The 18,804-nt window shown below is 38.2% G+C and overlaps 1 protein-coding gene across 2 annotated transcripts in view; it reads left to right on the top strand.

The window, feature by feature from the left end:
- Positions 1 to 18,804, top strand: part of PEX7 (peroxisomal biogenesis factor 7) — a 29,853-nt gene that overhangs the window by 342 nt on the left and 10,707 nt on the right. The window contains exons 2-9 of one of the 2 annotated variants that reach the window (XM_015858411.2): positions 714 to 771; positions 2,216 to 2,366; positions 5,678 to 5,755; positions 6,107 to 6,215; positions 11,860 to 11,966; positions 12,368 to 12,481; positions 13,229 to 13,284; positions 18,104 to 18,203. In XM_015858411.2, coding sequence (XP_015713897.1) covers positions 714 to 771; positions 2,216 to 2,366; positions 5,678 to 5,755; positions 6,107 to 6,215; positions 11,860 to 11,966; positions 12,368 to 12,481; positions 13,229 to 13,284; positions 18,104 to 18,203 — 773 coding nt within the window. The remainder of the gene's footprint in view (positions 1 to 713; positions 772 to 2,215; positions 2,367 to 5,677; positions 5,756 to 6,106; positions 6,216 to 11,859; positions 11,967 to 12,367; positions 12,482 to 13,228; positions 13,285 to 18,103; positions 18,204 to 18,804) is intronic. The other variant, XM_032443643.1, reaches the window with a different exon arrangement.

The raw sequence follows: 18,804 nt of genomic DNA, 5'->3' as shown, positions 1-18,804 counted from the left end.
CCGGTGGGGGTGCAGAACAGGCTGCCTCGGGGTTGGAGGAATTTGCATTTCCACTCTATTTTCACAGAGTGGAAATAAATACAAACAAAAGCTACATCTGCTGTGTTACTGAAGAGGTAGAAAGGAGCTGGTCCTGGTATACCTATAACACAGGGCCAATGCTTGTGTGTGGGGGTGCACTTAGGGCTGACAGTAGCAGGACACGGGGAAATGGTTTTAAGTTGAAAGAGGGAAGATTTAGGTTGGATGTTAGGGGGAAGTTCTTCACTAGGAGAGTGGTTAGGCTCTGGAACAGGCTGCCCAGGGAGGTTGTGGATGCCCCGTCCTTGGAGGTGTTCAAGACCAGGTTGGACAGGGCCCTGGGCAACCTGATCTAGTAAAGGTGTATGTTTGGTGGCCCTGCCAGGCAGGGGGGTTGGAACTACATGATCCTTGAGGTCCCTTCCAACCCGGGTCATTCTGTGATTCTGTGACTTCTGTGCAGGAGGTGCTGCTTTTCCAGCCTCAACCACAGGTGTACTGGGGGAGGAGAACTTGATGTAAATGAAATCCTGTTTTGGAGAGCAGAAGAGGCAACAGGCTGTTGCACAACTAACTGTGTGGCCTCTTAAAGAAGTTTAGCTTCCTTACGCTCACAGGAGCTATCACAGAACTTGTAGGACCTTTGGTGTGAGCAAGGAGTTGTGATGTTTGGTTATACTGTGCTGTTTTAGGTTGTGGAACTCTGGCAGTGCTGGAACAAAATGAAACTGGGATTGTCCTGCTCAGGAGGTAATGCTGTAAATATTCTCTGTTGTGAAAATAAGGTGTAAACCTGTATTGTTGTTTGTAGAAAACCCATCCCGAACATTTTGGTGTATTGTTATCAATGTAAACTGTTGTATCTGTACTATATTGTCTGCTGTACACATATATTTTTATCGAGGTGCAAATGATTGGCTTACATTCCACGTCTCATTACAAAAAGTAATTCAGATGACACCTTTTCCATAGTGTAAGCCGTTTTATGGAAAACTGGCAGTGTAAATTAAAAGCTCTGACCCAGCTTGACATTGGAAGTTTGGTTGTTATTGCAGGTGTCACCTCTGTTTATCCCTTTAAGGTTGGCTTAGATTGAAAATAGAGCAGGAAGCTGGGATAAGTCAAGGAAGTCCTTTCTTGGAGATGGAATGCTCCAAGAGAGGAGTTTGGTCCATGTTCTGGGTGGGAGAAGGGGAGGGGTTAGTGCTTAGCCTCTATTCACCTAATTATGCAAACAACAGTTGTTTAGATTAAGAAGGGAAATGAGATATAAGTATTAAGCAAGAAATTAGAAAAATCTGATAAGCTGTTTTTAATTCATAATTATCCACCTGACTCTCTGAAACTGTTAAACACGCTCTTCATTCTACAAAGTGTTCTGTTCATTTCTGTGTTTCTAGAGACTCCACTTATTCTGTGGTGGAAAGTCCTGTGCTTTCCTGAGCACCGAGCTATGCCATTTTCCCCATAGAAGCTTTCTGTGTGTGTGCCTTTCTCTTCATAATTACTGCAGTGTGCTATGAAGCTTAATCTGAGCTGAGTTAAACCTTCAGTGAGAGGGGGGTAAATAGGTCGTATTTACTATGAGATAACAGTGTGGTTATTAATAGGTGTTGCAGAGCAACCAGCACACGGTACTTGATCCTGGAGGATGAATGGGTGGTGTGCTGAAAGCCCTTTTTAGGAGTTACAGAGATCTTTAATATTTTCATGACTGCTCTTCTCTTGGTTTTTCATTGTCACTCAGATTCTTAATGGTGTTGTGGATTGAATAGAGACCTCCCAACATGGTTTTATTTCTTTGATTACCACAGTTATTGTGGACTGCAGGCTCTGACCACTGTAGCAGCAGCATCCTGGAGAGATGGTAGGTTAGTCTGAGATGTGTAGCACCTCTCATCTGACTTCTCAGCAGTTTAGAACTGAAGTCAGATTCCATTCTCTGTGTCTGAGGTCCTTGGCTCACTTACACTTTAATTGACCTACTCTGACCGTAGTCAACCTATTCTTGTAGAAGTTAACATTGTATCCAGTAAGTTGCTTATGAGGAGATTCACTGGAAACTGAAATGGGTAAATAAGCTGTTCAGAATGGTAAGCAGGTTGATTATAAAAAGCTACTGTCTTTGCACACAGCTAGTCCGGATTTGTGTTATGCTTTCCCATGGACAAATATCTTCATTGTTTCTGTTCAGCTTTGACTGGAATGACGGCCTGTTTGATGTGACATGGAGTGAGAATAATGAGCACGTGTTGATCACTTCTAGCGGGGATGGGTCTCTGCAGATCTGGGATATAGCGAAGCCCAAAGGTCCACTGCAAGTCTATAAGGAGCACACTCAGGAGGTAAATCCAGCAAACTGCAGGAATTTGCTGGACTGTCTAATACTTGAATTACTAAAGGGGATATTTGAGCACTCAAAATCAAAAGTGTTTTCTGTCATCTATTTTTTTTTAACTTTGTTTGGGCCAATGATTTGAATTTAAAGCTTCATGTTATTTTCAGTATAAAGTTAATATATTATACATATTCATTTGCACATTCACACTCGTGTCGTAGGTAACTCTTAGTCTGATAAATGTAATAAATTCAGAAATAGAGTCTGTGGTTCCTTCTAAACTAAGTAACCATTGAGTTGTATGAAAGTCATTCTGTAGCCTTAGAGGACATTGTTGGATAGGCCAAAGTCAGGCAGCTGATGCATATAGCTGAGTTATCCTTGAGGGTACAGAATGATAGAAATTATATCAATCCTGAGGACTTTTGCATCTGCTTGTCCTTTTCCATTCTGGCATCTCTGAGTTCTTGCTCAGATCAACAATGGTCAGATATTGGGACAGCATGTATTTTTTTTTATTATATTTTTTATGCCTTGGTTTGATGCAACTGATTTCAATTTGCTTAATGCCTCAGTTTCTTTTACTGTATGTTATTGGCAGTGAAAAAGCTACACTCATTCTCATGTTCATACATCTGCACATTTTAAGGGGCTTTTATGCCTCACCATACTTATCTTCCTCTAAGTGATTTTTTTATTATTATTATTTTTTACCCTGTTTTTCCTCACGCTTTTCTTCTAACTTTATACTCTTAGAAGTCTTAGGACTTCAGATGTGATCAGTCTTAGCTTGGATTAGTAACACTTTATCTTAGTGAAATAAATGTGAATGAAATAAGTTAGTGTGTATGTAGTCAACAATTAACTGTGGGTATTCAGTTTTGTTTTCAGTTTTTCAGTTATTTTTCTGGTATTTTTCAGGTATTCAGTTCATCCATTCTTTTCAGATACTGAACACAAGACTATATCAGTCTTATGTTTTTTTCTTTGTAATTTTGCCACTTTGGCTTAATACATATACTGTGTAAATAAGGAATTTTGAGATATGTGTGGTTGTAATCAGGATTATATGTCAGTGTTCAAAGACTGATAGAAAGATGTAGGCAAGGCATAATACCAAATTATCTTTTGTCTCCATCTCTTTGGAATTCTGTCCATAGGATTATTTTGGTTCTGCTACACCATCTGTTGTTTGTGAAGTGAGAATTTCTGTGTCCAAGTCCTGGTTTAGCAGGGAGCATGGGGGGTGGATGCATTCAACTGTGAGTTGGAAAGACAGTGTAGGACGCATGGGCTAAGTGTTTACTTTGAGATATCAGGGTTCTGTATTGATTCTTTGTAAGTGTACGTTAAAAGGATAGATCTCAGTGGGAATATAACTAATAAGCTGTGGTAAACACTGAGAGACAGTGCTCTTTAAAGTCATTGATCACTTCTTAATCTGTAATCCATCTGATGTTTGTAATGATGGTTTTGTCACTGATTTTTGTAGTATTTCCAATGATGGGGACCAGTTTCTTGTTTTCTAAATGAGATTGTTCTCCCCCTCAAAAATAACATAATTTAAAAGCACATCTTTCTTATTTAAGGGCAGTGAGTTTTATTCCAGCACCAACCAACTGCTGATTCTTGGGAATAAAATTGTCTGATTTACTTTGGTTTTGATGAGGTGTCACTGGAATGTGAGACAGTACTTAAATGCAAAGACTCACTTTACAGGACATATTTACTTAATTTTGAGCTACATTTTGGTTTCACTTCTTTCCTTCATCTTGTTTTCATCTTACCTGGGACATTTCTTATTACAGTGTTCAAACATAAATTCATTAATGTTCTATGATTGAAGATGAGCAGTTAAAGTTTGTGCTGTGTTATGAGCTCTTCTCAGTTGCTCAGTGCAGTTTATTTTGAAAGTTCTGTAAATTTATGTTGGATGATAGCATGAAATGTAAGAAGTATAAAAGTGGTCCTTGTTTGGTTCTCTGGCACTTTCTTCTTCTCATTCTCTTCCTATTACATGGACCTGTTGCATGCCAAATGAAAACAGCTCTTGCTTTTTCTACGCCTGTTGTCTGTTTGGCTTGTAATCCTTGCCTGGAGGAGAGTTTGTCCGGGTATCATTATCTGTTGTGCAGCCACAGCTGTGTCTGCCGTATGTGTTCAGGTCACTGTCATAACATGTCTTCAACTGATCTGCATGCTGATGCCCTTTAGCTGAGCTGACACAGGTACATATTTCTCAGGTATGCTTTTCTTTCTTGGAGATTCTGGCTGTGTATATGGCAGCACAACATTTGGAGTGAGCAGAATTCCTAGGGCTATTGCATGAATGACGCATACTGTGTAGCACCGTAAAATGACAGTAGGAGTTACATGCAATACCATCGTCCGGATTCATGGGGAAGGAGAGAAAGCTGTGTTAGCAAGGAGCTCAGGAGCCATGTGGGAGAACTGTGATGTCCTCTGTTCTTAAAACATGAGCGTGACTTGTTTGCTTGTGTTATTGTTATTTTAATAGGAGAAGACAGGCTGAAAAAGGAACTGTGATACTGGTAGTAAGCTTACAAAGGTAGAATAGCCAAGAGGAGAAAGGCACAGTTCGGAAGAACAAACAGAAGAATTACTGTTCAGTTTATTATTTGGCTTTTGTCAAATAGTGTGTGGTTATCTTGTACATTTAGGTTATAACCTCCTCACACAAGAGAGCTTGCACGAAGTGGTGCCAGAGCAATAAGCCTTTCATATATGGAAACAGAATATTGTGCAGTAAAGAGGGAAGATTGCAGGTGATGGGTTCTTTTTTATGGACAATGATTGCCATCAACTTTTGGGAAATATGCAAATAGATTAATGCCAGTCAATTTAAGCCGGATCCAGCAGAATCTGAAATAGCTTGGAGGAAGGCAAGTGCCCAGAAGTAGCTGAATGATACCTTGATTTCCTTTTTCATAATGTAAATATTGGAATAAAATTGGATCTGGGATCAGTTTAAATTATGTTGGTTTTTTTTTTCTTCTTCTTTCCTATCTCCATCTGGAAACATCTACTCTTTGTTTTTGGATACCTTTCTGAGTCTGTGTGTGCCTTTAATGCCAAACGGAGAGATTAAATTTAATTTTTGCTCAGGTAAATGGCACTATTGGCAGCTCTGTGAAGTTTGACCAGCATGGCTTTTTAGCTGATTGTGATATAATCTACAAATCCAAGTGTAATTAATGGAACTAGAATTAACGTATTTATGTATAATGTAATTAACAGTTAACTAGAATCTCAGCCCTACAATGCTTTTTCTAAACTGCGCTATTGTTTTGTTTATAGGCATATAGTGTTGACTGGAGCCAAACCAGAGGAGAGCAGCTAGTGGTGTCTGGTTCATGGGATCAAACAGCCAAGCTGGTATGTTGGTTTTTGTTGAAGGTACAAATGCAATTTGTTTTGAGGGTGATAGTTCTTCATGTTAAGGAACAGCATTGATTTACTTTTCCTCTATTTTAAATGGAAGCTGCTGTAACTGAGATGTTCTTATATCTTTCTTTTGGTACTGGGTGAAGTGTATTAGTGCTTTTCATGATAGATGGTAAAATCAGGAGTTGGACTTGATGATCCTTAGGGATCCCTTCCAACTTGGGATATTCCATGAGAAAAAGTGCTTAGTCCCTTTAATACACATAAAACTTCCATATTCATTAAATCTTTTCTGTTCTCATTGCGTGTGCACCTCAACAATTTTCCTTTTACTTTGTTCAGTGGGATCCAGCAGTGGGGAAGTCTTTACGTACTTTTAAAGGCCACGAAGGGGTCATTTACAGCACTATATGGTCTCCGCACATCCCTGGTTGTTTTGCATCTGCTTCAGGTAAACATGATGGTAAAGCGGTTCTCTCAACAACTGGAATGCCTGTATTCATTCAGCAGTTTCTCCAGCAGATGGTAGTGTGTGTCATAGATAAAAATGGAAGAAGATAAATGTACCGCTGCAGCTGGATTTGTAGGTTCTATTACCATCTTTAAATTGTTCTCTTGGCTGTTTAAACACAGATCAGCAGTTTTCTAGCAGTTACTTTGGTGACTTGTGACATTTTTTTTCCTACTTTATGTAGCTGTAATCCATTCATCCAACTTCTGCTGTTGATCGCTAAAATATTTTATAAGCTTTAGTTCTGGCTTACACTTCTGATCAAATTGTCTCAAGCATCAGCAGTCTATTAGACCTGTGAAAAATGCAGTCAATTACCATTACTGCTGGAGATCACTGTGTCGTGTTCTTTGGAAAGTAATCCTATATTATACTTCTCTACCTCTGCCAGCACTATGAAACTTGCTGACTAACCCAGCCATAATTGAACTGGATGTATCTGCTATCAAGGAGATGTTACAGTGGTCCAACAGCACAAAGGGGGAGTTATGGATGCAGTGATCCACAGATTTTGCTGGGAAACTGAGGCCAATAGGAGACTGCCTCAATACGAATGTCAGTATATTAGTATTACTAGTTTCAATGTCTCTAGCTTCAATCCTTTTGGATTTCTGTGGTGGTTCGAATTGACATTATTTAGGTCTCAAGAGGGTAAGCAAGTAGAAATGAGAGAGAAAATCAATACACATTGATACTGGTTTTCTCTATTCTGTGGGAAGCTGTGGAACAGAAACCTTAATTTCACCCATAACCAAACTTCTGAGCTGAAGTTGGAACTGGAGAAAAACTGCGGTCTCAACAAGGCAGCTAACTAGGCATGGTGTCTAATTTACAGTTGGTCTCTTCTTTGATATGCTGTTCATATACCAACTGGGAGGATCAACTTAAAGTGTAACGGTCTCTCCGTTGGTAAATGTGTGTAGTCTTGAAAATTACTAATGGAAAATGTGCCTGGAGGGGCACGTTTTGAACTTCCTTTCATCTCTTATTTATTTATTTAAACTACATAATACTTTAAACAGTAACCTATTTGAAGAATATTGTTGAAGGGTTCCCTCTTTGAAGGAAGCTGAGCTGTCTTAGAACTGTGTTTTTTTTCTCTCTCTGTTTCCCTCCACTCGTCCTACCTCATGTACCTGCTCACATGCATACGCTTGCCCAGGTGTTAACCATGAAAAATGTAGGTACTCAGACCAGAAATTAAATATTCCATGTTGCAGCTTTGTCATTTTTGACTTATGTAATGTCATAGTAAAATAATAGTTAAGGTAATGAGCGTCTTGTTCATTGTAGTTGGAAAAAGCAGTGATAATGGAATGTTTCAGATTTAAATAAATGTAGGTGGAGCACCTCAAAATTACCTAAAATATAGGGAAGTTCAAGTAAATTTATTTTTCCCGTTTTTCTTTTCTGAAAATAAGCAAAAGGGAGGGAGACTTAGGAACTTTTGCATGCTTCAGTCTTGCCCTTTTGCTGCCTTTATTTGAATCCACATAGATGCCAGCAGGAGTTTAATATTGTCTTAACTAATCAGGTTTCCTGTTCTCAGTCTTCACAAACTAATGCACCTGCAAGACAGCAACATAACTGCTCATAATGGCCACTGTGGGCATAGACAACTTTTGTCTGAAGCTGATGAGGTTAAATCTTCACATTTGGAATATGCCTTTCCTCTCAAATGTTTGTGAGACTAGAAAAGGTGTAGGAGTGAAGAAAATGAAAAACCAATGAGTGTAATATCAAACAGCTAAAAAAGAATTCAGTACTACTTGTAGTATATTTTGTTCGTTAAGTCTTTGATCTGAATATATACAGGAAGACTAACTTTATGTACAGCCAGTGAAATGCAATTCTGTTATGGACAGTAACTATGTCTGATACACCATTTAAATTAGCTTTCATTTAGCATCTAATATACTTCCAGTTAACATTTAAAGGGATGTGTGGAGCGTTATCACTTTAGTGCTGTAGTCATTATGTAGGATCATTGGTACTCTTGAAAAGCTATCAAGTAATTGACTTATCTTGTATTGTTTGAAACAGGGAGATGTTAATAGTAACTGAACAATCTGTTAATTCCGTGTATGTAAATACATTCTGTTGTGCAGTCAGTAACAGTTTCTGAGCTGATAAGCAGGATGTTCAGGTGTACAGACAGTACCAGCACATAGCCCTGGTAAATGTCTGCCTCACGCTGATAAAACAGCAACGTGGAAAATGTCATTAAAGAAATGACATAAATAACTAACTTCATGGCTAAAAGGGTTTAATGAGTCATTGTGTCATTTGCCCAGAAGGTCTCTCTCTCTCTCTTTTTTTTTCTAAATATCTTGGAGAGCAAATGGTTGAATAGCGCGTGCAGAGTGCCAGATACACACAGCACTAGGCTATAAGCAAACATAAGTCAGTTCTACTGAATGATCCTCTGCAATTGCAGAACTGCAGCTTTTGTTCAGTCCTGTGGTTTATAAAGAGAGTGTCTGTTATAGTATTGAATGTTTTTATTGATCTTTACATTTATCAGTGGGAAGTAATTAATGACTACCATGTTACCCTCATCTGCACAACTGTAGTATTCTGCAGTGCATATTCACGTTTTCATCTGCCAGTATCTTATGCTTTGGAATGGTTTAGAATGGTAGTTATGGCATACTGACTGGCCTTTTAAAAGCTTGGTTTTCTTTCCTACTTTGGTCTTTATTGACCAGTGTGTGTCCTAGGCATTGTCAAGCTGTAGGTCCAGAAATCAACTGGCATGCAGTTGTTGGCATCCCTTTCTATGCTCAGGATCTGAATAAGTGAAAGAATGAACTGGGGAAGGTGTACTTCAACTGAATTAGTGGGAAAGGTACTGCCTTGAGTGCAGCTTCTCAAGAAAAGGGTGTTTTCTATACATCAGTTCCTGGACTGTATATGGGATTGTAGACTTTTGACTGTACGTTGCTCCTTCAGAAGCAGCACAAGGCAAAGTGAGGAGTTGATGGGAAGTGGGCTTGCAGAAAAGTAACTCAAGACAGTGTCTTTCACATCTACTCTGTGAGGCCACACATAGAGTTCTCTACTGGAGAGAGTTCAGCAGAGGGCTGCAAACACGGTTAGGGGCCTGGAGCATCTCCCATATGAGGAAAGGCTGAGAGACCTGGGGCCGTTCAGCCTGGAGAAGACTGAGTGTGGAATTTTATCAGTGCTTATAAATGTCTAAAGGACAAGAGTCAAGTGGGTGGGACCAGATTCTTTTAAATGGTGCCCAGTGACAAAATGAGGGGCACTGGGCACAAGCTGGGACATGAGAAGTTCCATACAAACACAAGGAAGAGCTTCCTTACTGTGAGTATTAGGCAATAAGGCACTTATGGGCTGTAGTATTTTATGTTAGGATGTTATAATATAAAGCACCCTTTAAATATTGAAAATAAAAACACAACAGAAGCTTTTTTCGCAGTGAACACAGTTGTTTTGCATGAGTTGGGTTAGAGTTCGGTATGTGGCAAATACTTCCATTTGCTAGAGAATAATTTAATAATACAGTAGTCTAAGTTAGGCCAGTTGGAATAAAAATTGTTTCTGTATTGCATTTATTAATCTCAGAAAACACTAAAATAAAGATTTCCACATTTATTTTCAAGCAACTTACTCTTTTCAGAAGAAAAGACTTTGAGGTTTGCTCTGAGGTAACCAGAGACTGTTCTAACTAGCTGTGTTATATAGCTTACATTGTTCTTCTCTACTGTCTGGCAATAATCGCTTACCTGGTTGTGGTCACAGGACTTAAGAGTTTATAATTAATGGATATAGGTTAAATACATCTGAATAAAAATCCAATCCAAAGCCCACATGAAATTTAAATGTTAAGTAAACTTTATCTCTTCATTGTGTATTATCATTCACATTAGCAGTCATCATCTCACATATGGGGGCGATGTACTTGTAGATTAGCATCTCTTTCATTAATTTTGAATAGATGAGTATATATTGTGTGGTTCTATTGATTCGTCCAAGATTTCACAAATATTCATTAAAATGAAAGAAGGCAAGTATAATATACAAACAAATCTGGAATCATAATTATCTAACAGACCAGCAAAAATCTGCTGCTATAGAGAAATTGTTTCTTACAAAAATAGAAATATTTTGTGGGGGAAATGCTGGCTGCTTTAGTGGTTGCTTACTTTTGGATACCAACTGGAAGTGACTTCTAATGAACATGATTTTATTAGGTGTGCTGTACTTGTATTTTCCATTATTATGAGTAGAATAATAGAGTATCCTGAGTTAGGAGGGACTTGTAAGAATCATCAAGTCCAACTCCTGCCTCCACACAAGACACCCCAAAATCAGACTATATATCTGAGGGTGTTGTCTGAATGCCACTTGAACTTCAGCAGTGTGAGGCTGTGACCGCTGCCTGGGGGAACCTGTTCCATACCCACCTCCCTCTAGTGCAGAACCTTCTCCTGGTATCAAACCTGAGTCTTCTCTGCTACAGTTTCATGCTGTTCCCTTGAGTTGGGATAAGTTATCCAACTTCTGCTTTTTCATGGGAAAAACTTATCATTTGTAATGCAGATTTCAAGAAAATATGGAAATATGGAATGTGGGAATTCCAGATCTTTTTTTCACAGTGATTTTAATTGAAATGAAATATGTTTGTATTCTGAGGTCATAGAAAGATATTCTAGCCAATAAATAAATAAATAAATGAAAAATCTGTGTTATTTGATGGAACTGAAATAATAGGTTTCTAAGAAGTCCGTTGTTGTATCTTCAGAAGACTTAAAACTTGAGGTGAAATCTGTCCTGAGGTTGGCAGGGCTGGCGGAGGGCGGGTGGATGTGCCACCACTTCTGCCCAGATCCTGCTGGTCATTTTCTTCTCACCATATGCCATACTGTTTTTACAACCACTGTGGGGATGTTTAGGGCTTCAGTGTGACGTTGCCAGGAGTGCTCTACGTATGCAGGGCAGCAGGTATCCTTGCTCCTGAAAACAGTGGAAGTAAAATAGGGGATTAATGAAAGGATACTGAAAGGAGCTGTGATCTCCTATGCCTGTCTGTACCTTTTACGGGGAGCGACCAACTGGGCTTCAAAAACGTTAAAATGCTTCTATCTAAGAAGCATGCTGATGATAACCAATTTGAAGATTTTCACAAGTGTTACTGATAGAGAAATTTCTTCCTTAGCCATGTGAAGCAAAGATTTTAGTTTAGAGCATACTGATTCGTTCTTTTTGTACCAATCATGGATGCTTGGACACAACTTCAGCTGATTTCATTTGTCTCTTGAATGAACACCACACAGTCACGGGTTCCTTTTAATCAAATCACAATTTTATAGAGTAATTAAAGAGTTAGTAATAAAATGAAATTATTTTTTTCGAATGGAAGAGCAATTATAAGTTCTTATTCCTTTTGCACATTGCTTTAACCTCTCTATCTATTATGTCCATACTTTATTTGGTGTGAGTGGCCTCCTATAATAATTCATATTTCATGGAATGAATAGGGTTGTCACCTAAATACTAGTGTGTTAACTGTATCCCAGACTCAATTCATCAGTGCTGAATGAATTTCTCTTTGTTTCAGGTGACCAGACTTTAAGAATTTGGGATGTGAAAGCCCCAGGAGTCAGACTCGTGATACCAGCCCACCAGGCTGAGATCTTGAGCTGTGACTGGTGCAAGTATGATGAGGTATAATCCTGTTTGTCCAGGTGCTTTCCTACATAAGACACTTCTTATAAATAGTAGGGTTGTTTGTTTCTCCTGAAACATTAATGCATCATCTAGTTATATGGGAGTAAAAGCAGCTCTAGTTGCTGTATTACTCTCTTTTGCTCCAGTAGAATGTTGTTTCAAAAGATAAATGATCAAATTGATCTGAAGTTTTTCTCACTCTTTTCCATAGTGGGCAATGTATTTTTTAGTGGAGAGAGTTCACATTTCTCTGTTGTCTTTAATTTACAAACTGGTAACCACATTTATGATTGGTTCATCTGTATATTTTTATCTGCCTTGTTGTTTGATCTCTCTAACTTCATTGCAATTTAATAGTTAAGTTGTCCTAATACATCTGTGTTGTGTGGAATCATCAGAACTTGCTGGTAACTGGTGCGGTTGACTGCAGTTTGAAAGGCTGGGATTTGAGGAATGTCCGGCAGCCAGTGTTTGTCCTCCTTGGTCATACCTATGCTGTCAGAAGAGTGAAAGTAAGTTACTGTTTATTCACTATTGCCTATCACTGAATTGTTCAATTTAGCACTGACTTTTATGTTTAGCAGGTCGATGAGCTTTCAAATATTACAAACTGATGTAAGTTGGCATGTCAGGTGACAGACTGCAGGATGCTGATTGCTTCAGTGCTGTAGTTATCAGGAGATGATGGTATAATTAGCACAGAAATTCTCCTTTCTCTTAATTGTCCCTAAATGTCTTTTCCTTATTCTTTTTTCTCTTGATCCTTTCCCTGAAATAAATCTTGGGTCCTTCCCAATGTGCAAATGGAAACACAGACTGGTTTTTGTGGCCATGCATAACAGTCCTGAGCAAGTGATATCCTGCATGTAACAATGTACACTGGTCTCTTGGCAGTTGTGGCAATAGCTCAAGCTTAACTTTTCAAGTTACACAGCTTTTCTAAAATGTTCTGTGTATAATGAGATGTTACTTAGGTTGTCAGCCACAAGCAGAATTTGAGTGTTTATGACTGTCCTTAAACTACTTAGCTTACAGCAGGGTTACTTAGAAGTGTTGTAATGAAAGAAACCCAAACCATGGTCTCACAAAACAATGCCTGTAATTAAAAGCGTGGTGGGAAAATTTGTTGATGTAATCTGTATTGTTGTAACATCATGTGTACCTACAAAGACAGCTTAAATAGCTAAACTGTGCTAACTTTTGTCTATATCTGCTCATGATTTTTGCTTTAAAAGTTGTTCTGTTTTGTCTTCTTCCAGTTTTCGCCATTCCATGCAACTTTATTGGCCTCTTGCTCCTATGATTTTACCGTGAGGTACAGTAATTTCTTTATTATTGCATAGAGTAAATAATTCTTCTTAATGTTGCTTCCAATAGAAAATAATTCTGACATTGCCTTAATGAAGTTCAGTTAATGTTGCTCCCAGATATTTTCTCTCATTGTAAGATATGTTGATTTTAAGGGCTCTTCCCTTAAAAACTGTTAGTCACTCCTTTCTGCCCTGACAGATGCTTTCTGTAGTTCTTTGCACATCATTCTGCCGCACATAGTTGTGTCTGACTGTGGTAGCCTCTGATAGGAAGGTAAGAACCTCTAGGATGAATGTGGTTGGGTGACTTCATATGTTTCTGTGATTTATTTTTATTGAAGCTTTTATAATGAATTATTTTAATCCCACCAGTATCTGAGGAAGCCTTTTAATACTGTTCCTCAGTATCTATGCTCAAGTTGTTTAGACAGTACTTCAGCAAGTTCCTTTGGCTTCCCAGTGAAACCAGTAAGTACCGGTGAGTGTTTTATAGTAAAGCTGACTGCTTTAATACTAATTAGCTGTTTCTCTGTTTCTTAACAAATGGAGCCATGTTGAAACCTACTGATAAGTTAATTAGAAATATTAGCAGAGGAGAACACTTTCTCTGACAAGAAATATTACATTTTGAGAGCTGATGTTGCACCTGTTTGTAGGGTAGATGGATAACTTCACTGGTTTCAAATTCTCTCTGATGAGAAAGTAAACCCCTACACTATTTGCAGTTGTGTAGCTTGGGGTATGTCTATATCTCACTTTGTAAAATATTAAAGCAAAGGCTTGCATTTTATGCTGTCCAAGATATAACATACTTTAGGAGTACAGGACAGCATATGTTTTAAATTTTAACCTGAAATAAGTGATTAAGACACAATGTTCACTTATATATATTCAAATATGTAAAAATCAGGTATTGTATATTGGTTTGGGAAAGGAAATTTCTAAACCAATTTATTTCTGAATTCCTGAATTTATATTTGATTATTACTTGTTGCCTATAGACACATAGTAGTATCTATCATGTCAGACTTAGATTGTGAAGCAATTTTCAGCTGAGAATAATGTCAGGGAGGAGTGACCATAACCTGAAGAGAAGTGAAGGTGTGAGGATCAGAGAAGTGTGTGCAGAACTGCATTATGTTAGAGACTTTCTAAGTTGCCCTTTGAAAGCAGACTGATAGCTGTATGCAGCAGAGGAAGCAAATGGGTAATAAGTTTATGGGCAGCTGCACAGCTGTAGCTTCTTAGGGGATTGTAGAGGTTTAGTGGGACATTGCCATCTCCATAGCCTCTTTTCCTGAGGACTCTTTATCATTTGCTACATTCCAGTATGGTGTGAGCTTCTAAGGACAGAGGTTCTTGAGAGCTTTTTCCTACGTTTACATTAATTGCTATTCTCTTGCTTAATGTAATAAGGGGTGGCGCCTGGCCAGTGAAATCCTCTGCTGTGTGGTTGCTGCTGGGAACTTGACAGTCTAAGCGCTGTGTTGTCCATACATATATAGCCTTATAGACTGCTGTATCAGCATTCTGTCTTATATGAAATGCCTACTTTTATTTATGTCTAGGGCTTGCTTCTCATACAATACTGCACAGTGGTCTATGGAGGCTTATTTATGTGATCTTCTTTAGTGTCCTCTACTGACTTGGTGCCAGCTGGTTTGCAATGTATGGTTTCTCAAAAGGCTTCAAAGTCCAAAATAAAAAGTGGTGACTGCTTTTTTTTTTCCCCAGCAGCCTTGTCTGAACAGTATGATTGATAATCACCATAATAAATAGCCAGTGCATTTAAGTGATTTTAATGCATCCCATTGCTCTTCTCCTTTCTGACACCAACTGTATATTCTTCAGGGTTGGCACTAATGCACTTTGTGTAAGGTCTAGCTTTGCTTCATGCAAAATCTAGTGCGTTTTCAGCTCTGACATTTAGTTTATGATGCTTCCAGCAAAGATGGGGAGGGCTTCTACATCATATACCATGGTGCCTGTAAATGCAGAGAGTGAAATATTACGTATAATGGGGGAAACTTGTCACTGCAATACTTTGGGAATGTCTCTTCTAAACAGTATAATATTACTATATTAACTGTAATAATAATTACTATAATATTACTATAATAATTATTACCACATGACCTTTACTGTCACTTGCAAGAAGGAGTAAGAAGTAGAGTTCTCTGAGGCGTGTTGTGAGTTTGAGTGGATGCACCATACTCTCTACATACACATACATTCATGCCAGCTTCATGCTGGGAACTGAGAAAATAAAAGGTGTGATAGATCTGACCTTAAGTATAATTATATGTATTTAGTCCTCTGTCTTATAGATCCTTCAAGATCGACTCCTTACTCTTTGGAAGAACTCAAAAACCAACATGCACGTTAATTCAGAAAATCAGTTCTAATACAAATGAATCATTAAAATGCCCGGAAATGTGCAAAGTACAGGAACATTTCCAGGACTTATTTAGTTCTGCATGCGTGTTCTTAAGCCTTATCTCTATCAAAATTCAGTTTGAAAGAACTTCAGTGTCATCTCTTACCGGAATCATAATTTTATATATTTGGAATCTCTTCAGTATAAAAAGATCCTGTTGCATTAGGCAGAGACAGCGTTCACCCAAATCTAAACAGATGATCTGATAAACTGGAGAACTTCATTAAGCTGGTATCAAGCCAGATCTTGAAACGTGTTCACAGAATCTTGCCTATGAGGTAAAGAGGCGATTTTTGCTGAAAGTTATTCTGCTGTAGATAGCAAATCTGAAAGAAGCTTTAAGGTGAACCGCAGTCTTTGCCTGCCCACAACTGTACAAGTTCAATAGATAATTGAAATAATTGAAATACTTATCACAGGCATTTTCCAGCATGAAACTGAAACCTCTGTGGTAGAACATGTTAATTTGAATGTCTCAGTATATGGGAGCTCCTGTAGTGTTGTAAGAAGTTTCATTGGTAGCAAAGTTGCTGGTGGTAATCAAAGCCTCGAGTATTACATTTGCTGAAATTAACCTAACTCAAAACCAATTGTAACTTTTCAATTCCCATTGAACTATATTGTGACTGTGAAAGTCAGAATCACTCATGTGTTAAGCATATCTGATCTTTCAACTGCTTCCTTTTGGTTTTAAGAGAAGAATTACAGTGTTATGGTAAATATTATAACGAATATGAATGGATGTATGACATCCTTATAGTTTGTGAATTCACTGCCATTTTCCTGCCTGCATGTGCCAGCTTTCTTTAAAAGGACTATTACAAGGTACAGTTTCTCTTAAAGTTAGGAGAATGCTGACCACAAGAGTTACTCACCGAATGAGGCAACCTCATAAATGAAATGATATCTTTCATCTACCAAAACAAATTTCTGCTGCTTTTAATAGAATTATAACGCTGTTGAAGAATACCGCAAAGAGTTATTTGTGTATTTTCTTTTTAATTTGTTCTAATAAGCAGGTCTGTTTGTATGAATATTAAATGTTTGCAATTAAACTTTTAAAGTAATGAATCTATAACGATGGCAGCATCTAAATATGTGTTGTTTTTTTATAAGTGAAAGTGCATCTTTCCATTAAAAGAAAAAAGACAAATTGAGGTACAGAGAGTAAGCAGAACCATACTATTATTGAAAGCTGGGCTACTGTCAGCATTATTCACTTTGTACTGCAGTAAATTATCAGAGCCACCATGAAATTGTCATCAGTGTCTTTCAATCTTAAGACTGTAACATTTTTGACTTTTCCTTGCCTTCTTATGGACAAATGGGTGAGGGTGAAAATGCTGTGATGGTCTTTTTGCCCCGCTCTCTTGCAAAATAGATCGTTTAGCTTAGATCTCGGGCACTAGGAAAAGGTTAAGAGGATTGTTGCTATGGCACAGCCATTGTGCTGATACCACTCTGGTCATTTATTAAGGAAATAACATCTACGTATTAAACAAACTGACCCTGCTGGTTCCAATGTTTGCTATTTTACCTGAATTGGTTTGAACATAAAGAGGGTTCAGTGTAGTTAGTCTGATAATGAACTGTTCTTATTATCTTCACTTTTCCCCAATCAGAGTAATGCAAAGAGGCTTCTATGATTGTTAGAGAAGAAATAAAGCATCTGATTGAGCACTGTGGGAAAATTCAAACTAGAATACCTGGTTGCGGCAGCCAGCCCCTAGAATGTGCAATGCTCTGCAGCTTGTGGACATTTCCAAGCAATACTGTATCATACAAAAAAAAACCCAAACAAATCTTTCTTTTGTTCCATCATTAGACTGGTATTAACTGTGTGGTGCCTTTGATCTCTGTAGTACAAATTTGTTATTGAATTACAATGTTTTACAGAAGCACAGTCTCAAATTAGAGACAGGGAATGGATCATGTCGTACATGAACATGTAGTTTTCCATAAATAAACATCTCATAAAGAATGGTACCAAAAACTGAGGAAAAAAAATCATAATTTGCCCTGATATCTTTAGGGATATAATTATCCAGCTATCAAGAAACACAACAAGACTATTCTATCCTGAATTTTTTTGTCTGTTTTAGTAATGTCCCAAATGCTGGTCTTTGGTGCCAATTTTGATCTCACTTTTTGCAACAAGAGACAAAGATGGTATTACCCAGTGAGGTTTATTTTATGCAAATCTGCAGATGGCTTTGCAGGAATATGATTAGTTATGTTTCCTAAGTGGATGAGTTTGCTTGTTTAAATATCCTGGCAGCAACAGATTTGTCAATATCTCAAATTATATTTTTTTAAATGGCCTTTCAATTACTTTAATTGTGGTTTGTTTGATTTTTCTCTTCCTCCCACCCTCCCTTCCTATATAGATTCTGGGACTTTTCCAAGCCTAACCCTTTGCTGGAAACGGTTGAGCATCATACTGAGTTTACATGTGGACTAGATTTAAGCCTTCACAAATGTGGCCAGGTAAGAGATGTGACAAATTTACCTTTCACTTGCCTGTTATAGTCAGTTCTGTCGATGCTGGACTGCACCTCTTAGATCCTGAATAACAGCCACCAGATCGCAGAAAGCTTTTGGAAGGAAATCTGGCTGAATGCTTAAGTAAACTCATCTTTAGGAGCACATTTGTTTATAGAACAGTTACTTGGGTTGAGCCGGAGAAGAGGACAGAACTGACAGAACTGCCAAATCAGGTAGCTGAAAGCCACAGCAAGCTCATGGAAAATGAGGTGGCTTTATTTTGGAAGGAAGAGTAATGGAGGATGGTCCTAGAGCTTTGTTCTATCTGCTTGAAAAGTCAAGTTTAGTATTGTTAGCATCATGCTTGATCTCTGAATCTGGTTTCTCATGTACCGTAGGAGGCTCAACATATATTCAGAACGGTAAAACCTTCCGTTATTAATCTGAATGAGTGGGACCTGTTGTGGCAAGGGCATCTCTTTGTGTGCTGGTTGTGGTAGGATTCTCTCCTCTGCAAATATTTCTGTTGCACAAACAGAGGGTTGTTAAATATAGTATGAATTCTTCCTTCCCTCCTTCCCTCCTTCCCTCCTTCCCTCCTTCC

The sequence above is a fragment of the Coturnix japonica genome, chromosome 3, assembly GCF_001577835.2.
Source record: "Coturnix japonica isolate 7356 chromosome 3, Coturnix japonica 2.1, whole genome shotgun sequence".
NCBI lineage: Eukaryota > Metazoa > Chordata > Aves > Galliformes > Phasianidae > Coturnix > Coturnix japonica.
This window is presented reverse-complemented; position numbering and strand designations above follow the sequence as displayed.